Below are 6,694 nucleotides of genomic sequence, written 5' to 3'. Positions count from 1 at the left end.
TACACCTGGCCTTTTTTTTTTTTTTTTTGTGAGAGGTTTTTGCTATAGGGCACGTGCGCTCGCCAGACAGAGAGATAAAAAGCAAGAAATCACCCCCCATGGGGGATGGCCATGCCGCTATCCCTTCTCCTCCATTCTCATCTCGGGATCTTGGGCACGCATGCACACACGTCCGGCATGAGTTTTAAGCCACCGGGTCTGGGACGCGAACCACATTCGACTACATGGGAGTCCAGCGACATAGCCATTATGCTAACTGCTGGTCCCAACCTGGCCTGTTTTTCAAAAAGCTGCTAGAACCAGCGTTCAAACTGTATAGCTGGTCACTTGGGATCTGCCTCCCTTAACCATGAGGCCCAGGCCAGCTCCAGGAAACATTTTGATCTGCTTCTTGTGGGGAGCCCCGTCTTGCTGGTTTGTCTTTCTAGCTGTTAGCCTACAGCCTGGGTTCTGAGGGGACGAGGAGACAGCCGGGCGCAGTCCTGTGGCAGAGAGCACACAGCACGTGGAGGGTGTGCGCCGCCTGCAGCCCTGCCACCAGCCCACCTCTCCCTGTAGACCACTCTGGCTGCTGCGCTCCCATCATGGAGGTGCCGCTGTACGGCTGGGCTGCCCCTGCCAAGGCCATGCTCCTTGGGACCAATGACGGATGGCAGAAACAGGCCGGTGAGGTGGCACTGGGGCGTGGAGCGGCACCCTGAGCCTGGGGAAGAGCAGGACGGGAAGGAGGGGTAAGTGCAGCCCATGCCGGCCCTCCCGGAACCCATCGGCGCCACCCCAAGTCGGAAAGTCCTCTTGGGCCGGGCAGCGCCCGGGCCTCCTGCCTGCTCTGGCTTCCTCACGCAGCGGTGTCGGCGACCCACCTGATCGGGAACTCCACGACAGTGTCCAGCTTGTCCCTCCAGTATCTGTTGTAGGAGAAACGCTTGAGGTGGACCACAAGGATCTTGGGCAAGGACCACAAGTCGAACTTCTTCGTGGCCTGCTGGTGTTTCTTACAGTTGGGACAGTACCTGGAGGAAGAGCAGAGGCGCCGCTAGCAGGGAGGGCGCCATGCCGCTCGGGCGCCGTCCAGACAGCAGCGGGTCCCCTGCGAGCCTCCCCAGCAGGGTGGGTTGCTTGTCTGCAAAACACAGCTTGTGCTGCAGGGCTGTGTCGTAGGGTGGCCATGTGAAAAAGGCGACGTGTCCCAACACAAAGGACCTCACATGCACGCACAGTCCCAGGAGATCTGAGGCCCAGAGGGGCTGTGTACCAGGGGTCGTGCTCCCCCAGGGTCTCCATGGTGGTGAAGAGTTCAATGCAGTCCCGCAGAGCCACCGCCGCCTTCTTCTTCTTCTGTGGCTGCAGCATGCTCGCGTGCTTCTCGTAGGCCTGCGGGAGACAAAGGCCGAGCCACCATCAGATGCGGGCCGACCCTGTCCTGTTGGAACATGGTCCACCTGCTGGTGTCTCTGAACACAAAATGACAAGACCCTGAGGTGCATTTCATTCTCGGTCTAGACACCACTCGCTAAGCTGCTGCCGCCTGGTGACAGTGATCCTCGCCTCGCACGTGTCCAGAGCAGGGACCAGCACACGCCTCGAGCCCGACTCCCTGGGCGACCTACCTCAGACTCCTGCTCATCATAGTAAAGGTTCCGGGTCTCACTGTCCCAGTCGATGGCCAGTGTGGATCGAGCTGAGGAAGAGGACCATGGTGTCACTCAGTAAGGACAGGCCGGTGGTAGGGCAGGCTCTCCAAGGGACAGGGTGAGGACGAGGCTCAGGCCACACCTCTTACCCACGTCAGCTGCTGCCGAGAGCAATGAAGCCCGGCTCCCACAGCCTCAGCAGACTGCCTCAGAGCCGCAGAGCAGCTGCGGAAGCACCAACTACCATGCGGAATTCTGAACGGCGCGAGTCAGAATGGAGTCACGGGGACCAGATTTATCCCCACTCCCCATCACAGCACCAGGAAACCCGGCAGACGTGCTGACACTTCTGTTCCCTCCAGAGAAGGAGGGAGATCCCCGCAGAAGAGCAACCTCTGCCCTGCAGTCTACTACCTGGAGGCAGCCTGGGCGGGGGGGGGGACGAGGAGAAGGGCAGGTGGGCTGAGGGAGGCAGCTAGAATGTGCAAGAGTCTATGTGGGAAGGGAGGACACCCCGGAGAGGTCAGAGCTGCAGACTGATCCAAAAATACCTCAACAAAGTTGCTGTTTCAAAAAAAATGAACGAGGTCTAACTGCACGCTCCCGCCAACGCCAGCGCAAGGATGGCGGGGAACTAGTTGGTCTCCTCTCTAGTGAAGGCAGAGGCCGTGCAGTCCTGTCCAGCTTGGGAAGCGTCTGCAAGGGCCACCCGTGCTGCTCACACGCATACCCGAGGACCTCTTCCCGACTCTGCAGCAGCCTCCTTGCAGACAGAGTAGCGGAGACAACACGCCCGTGCTCTGGGTCGCTCACACCGTGGGGAGGGCCCTAGCACTTCCTGCTCTAAGTGAGATGAGGCTGGGCGGTGCCGCTGCCAGGGGTGTCACAGGGAGAGCTGCCCACAGAGCGGGAGTGGGGAGCCGCTTCCTTTGAGGTCCTCAAGGACAGAGGAGAAAAGCCTAGGGGTGTAGGGTGGCAGGTGGTCTCTGAAATGCCCTTCAAGGGCTTCAAGCTAAGGAGCAGAGAGCATCCACTCCCAGAGCCACTCAGAGACCAAGACAGCCTAGTGCAGTGTAGACAGCCCACTGCAGTGCAGACAGCCCGCTGCAGTGACGAGGACAAGGACCGCCCACAGATCAAAGCCCCTGAGCCCAGCTGAGAGGCTGAAGTGCTTACAGTTGAGTTTAAGAAGTTTCCCGTCCGTGGCCAGTGAATTGATGTCCGCTGTTCCGTAGGAGTTCACAAGGCTGAAGGTGAAAAGCCTCTTTGAGCAGGGCTGGCCTTTGACCTTCTGGGTAGCCTCACTAGGGTCATGGCCCAGCTCATCCTCCCCGCTGCCTTCCGCATCCGAAAGCTGCTCTCTGCCTTCTTCCTGATGCTCCATCTCTTCCTCGTCTTCCCCTGGCCACGAGTGAAGGAAGGTGACAAGTACATAATGGGACAGCGCCAGTGTGGTCCACCCCAACAGCTGGCTGCGGCCTCCGCCCGGGGTCCGTGTGGGCCGCTGCTGCCCCTTCGTGTTCACAGGCTCTGCACTCATGGGTGCCCCTCAGCACACCCTTGATGACAGCACAGAGGGCACCACGGCTCTGCGGTGAGGAACGGGAGGCCCAGGGAGGGGCCACGGGTCATCGGAGGCACGAAGCGACTCAGCAGCCCTGCCAGCCCTGCGTTTGGGCCTGGGCCACCTGGGTCTGACTCCGCTTCATCACTAAGAGCCACAAAGGGACTAAGAGGAGACTCGGATTCCACGTTCAAGAGAAACATGAGTGCAAATTTCCAAAAATCACAATGAGGACCAGCAGGCTAGAGCCCAGGGGCACCACACAGCGGGCTCCCCGCGGAGCCCCAGTCCAAGGGGGAGGGGAAGGTGCCAGGAGGGTCATTCCAGCAGAGGTGGGGCTGTTCTGAAAGGGGACGGAAAAGCAACGGGGAAGAGCAGACAGAAGAGTTTCCCAATTTGGACACGGGAACCGAGGAAAAGAGGACGTGCTGCTTAAGAACCCCAAGGCCCAGTTCTCACAGAGGCTCTGTTCCTGCCTCACTTGACCCCGAGGGGAGGCCACTGGCTTTACACAGGCAAGCCTGTCCTACACTCTGCAACAGGCATGGCAAACCCTGGCTGCCTGTCACCCCTCAGAGAAAGGGCAGGACCCCAACCTGCCCTGACTCCAGTCGCAGGTGAGCAGCACCTGGGCGCGCAGGAACGCTACCCTGGCTGTGTCCTGGCTGGCAGGACCTGGACAACCTCAAAGACCATCTGCCACTACAGCTGCCATGCAACGCCATAAGTGTGCACACAGGATGGAGAGAAAGCAGGGTCCCCTGAAAGCAGCCCCCCAGGCCTCTCGGAGAAGCAGCAGGGGCCCCATATACAGGTCAGCGGCCATGGCCAGACCAGGAGCCATGACGGCAGAGGCTGAAGTCTGTTGTCAAGTGGGGTCTGAAACCCGAAGTCACCAGGTGGCCGGGATTCTGACAGACAGGCATACGCGAACACTCCCGAGGCGGGGTCGGCCATGGAGGGCAGACTGTGTGCAGGAACGTTACCCTGTCATCTCAAGAAACCGCGAGCTTTCCTCTGAAGCATGCTACTTTGTAGACAGGTTAACCAAGGCTTGGGGAGGGGTGGAGGAGCAAGTGTCCACACACACTCCCTCCGTGAGCTGCGGATCACAGTGCCTTGGCTCTCAAAGTGCCATAGGTCACCTGGGGTCTGCTCAGGGACTACGGTTACCACCACCATACCCCTGCACAAAACAGGCCATGGGTCATCCCTCGTGGGCAAGGGACAGAGCATTCTGGGCAAAGAATCAGACTTCATAAAACCCAGCGGTTCTAAAATATGAAAAGAGCTCGGACTACCCACTGACGGCAGAGCCTCGTGGTCATTATTTTCAACATCACTTCTCACTTTCCAGGACTGTGTGTCGTAGAGAAATGTGGGCGCTTGGATTCACCACTGGGAAAGACCAGCATGAACTTGGAGGGCATTGGCAGTTTTGTAAGAGTAAAGCCACTGAGTCACCTAAGTCCCCAAGCAGAGTTACAGGCACAGTGGGCTTAGGCAGGGCGCCTGGGTCAGGGGTGCACACGTCAGCACCTGCCACAGGAGGATGGCGGGGCTCCAGGGCTCCTGTAATGCCTGTCCCACCGCGTCTCACTGTGGCTTCCTCCACCCCGTGCAGCAGGAGTGAACCGAGCCAGCGCCACCTGTGGCTTCCTGAGCAGAAAGAAAGAAATGGCCACGAGGGCCTGCTTTCTGCTTTCTGATTGGCTGCCCAGCCGTCTGCCCTCCCCGGGGAGCGAAGGCCTCCAGCCAGACTGGGTGGCTCTGCAGCTGGCGGAAGGCGGGGTGTGAGGACCACGTTAATGCCAGCTCTGCTCAGGGCAGGCAGGCCGTGGAGGCTGGTGCGTGCAGGGCGGGCACCCCGATGCAGTCCCAATCCTGCTTTATGAACCCAAGCATATCACTCAAGCCCTCGAGGCTCAGAGCCACCACCACCAGGTGTGGAAGGTTCCAGAGACCAAAGTTGTCCATTGGGGCCTGGCCCAGAGACGGTACCAACCTGGCCCCAGGGCCCCAGCCCAGCCCAGCCTCAGCACCTCCCTCTCCCCTGTGTAGAAAACATGATGAGAGGGAGGTGGGGAGGCAGGACTGGAATAGCCACAGCCCTGCAGCGCCCTGCAGCCTTGCGCCCCACGGCCTCGCATCCCGCAGCCTCGCATCCCACAGCCTTGTGCCCCGCGACCTCGCGCCCCGCGGCATGGCGAGCGCTCACCTTCACAGCTGCCCCTGGAGCCATTGCAGGCCCCTAGCTCCAGGGGCGCGCTGCCAGACTCGGCGGGCAAAGGCTGTTTTATATAGCGGCTTACAAGAGAAGGAAAGAGAGAAAAAGACAGACTGTTAGTCTTAACATTTACCTGTTTTTCCTCCACTACGCAGCTAAGCAGTAGATTATAATTTACACATTTGTAATTTAATATTTACACAGCACCTTATATAATTTAACATACTTTAAAATCACGTAACGGCTCAACACTTTAAGTAATTGAGAGGAACCTCAGAGATTAGATGCATGACTTTAAAAGTGTTAAAGTCTGCTTCAAGGCTTCCCGGACGTCATAGTTTTTAACAGTATTTCCCAGTACTATGACTCACCGCTTCAGAAAGACAGATGTACACTTAACAAAAGTGTTCAAATAGAAAGTGCCATCAAAGCACTAGTGTCCCCAATGCAGGTGACTGACGTAATTCCGGGGACCCAGCATCAAAGCGCCTAACACGTGCAGACGCCCCATCCCGAGGGCGCCTTCCCAGGCCCTCCCAAGGACTGGCGCACCACATGTGCGTTCTGGGGCTGCCACTGCCAAGCCTGTTACGGGGCCTGCTGTGATCTCAGATGATGACCAAATCACAACACCATGACCAACCTGATCCGATCACAGACAGCCTGGTACAGAGACTCGAGGGTTAGCTTGTGCTTGGGGACAGAAACCAGCAGCGGCTGTCCATACAGCACGGCTCCGGGGGACGTGCTCGACGGCCGAGACTTCCTCTCCCTGAAGTAGATGGGGAGCGTGATGCACTCCGAGCCGTCCACGGAGGTGCTGCAGACCTCGTACCTGTGGCAATCACACGAGAGGCCACCTTGAGCAGGGCTCTGCGGGCGACAGAGATCTGCCTGCAGCTCTGCGGTGGCCAGGACCCTGGTTACTGGGACAGAGCATGCTTCAGTAGAAGAGGCAGATAAACCCTCGTTAGCACAACTTCAGAGGCTGGGTCGGTTATCCCAAGGAGGACTCCTGTCAGCACAAGACCCAGCGAGGGGCTGGGACTCAGAGCGCAGCACGAGGCCCCTCCCCCCAGCCATGGGCTCCACCTCTGTGGTCCTGAACTGGGACTGGACACAGATGCTGTTGTCTGGACGGCACCCCAAACTGGAAGGCACTCCCGAGCTGCCAGGTTCATCTCTTGTCGCAACTTTCAAAGATGCATTCTTAGTGTCCTGGTTTTTTTTTTTTTTCCCTTTCTCCTTTTTAGGGTTTTGCCCTAGGGT

At 58.6% G+C, this 6,694-nt stretch overlaps 2 protein-coding genes across 4 annotated transcripts in view; both read right to left on the bottom strand.

Moving 5' to 3' along the window:
• USP4 (ubiquitin specific peptidase 4) overlaps window positions 1-6,694 on the bottom strand; it is a gene marked incomplete at its 5' end in the record, with an annotated part of 56,807 nt that overhangs the window by 7,890 nt on the left and 42,223 nt on the right. For 2 of the 3 annotated variants that reach the window (XM_006170962.2, XM_006170964.2), the window contains 6 exon segments: window positions 864-1,013; window positions 1,256-1,374; window positions 1,611-1,681; window positions 2,811-3,035; window positions 5,417-5,505; window positions 6,069-6,260. In XM_006170962.2, coding sequence (XP_006171024.2) covers window positions 864-1,013; window positions 1,256-1,374; window positions 1,611-1,681; window positions 2,811-3,035; window positions 5,417-5,505; window positions 6,069-6,260 — 846 coding nt within the window. 3 annotated transcript variants of the gene reach the window in all.
• Window positions 1-6,694, bottom strand: part of CUNH3orf62 (chromosome unknown C3orf62 homolog) — a 20,553-nt gene that overhangs the window by 13,239 nt on the left and 620 nt on the right. The gene's annotated exons all lie outside the window — the stretch shown is intronic.

This window comes from Tupaia chinensis, unplaced genomic scaffold, assembly GCF_000334495.1.
Source record: "Tupaia chinensis unplaced genomic scaffold, TupChi_1.0 Scaffold149184_1, whole genome shotgun sequence".
NCBI lineage: Eukaryota > Metazoa > Chordata > Mammalia > Scandentia > Tupaiidae > Tupaia > Tupaia belangeri.
Note: the sequence above shows the minus strand (reverse complement) of the source record. Positions and strands in the feature narration are given on the sequence as shown.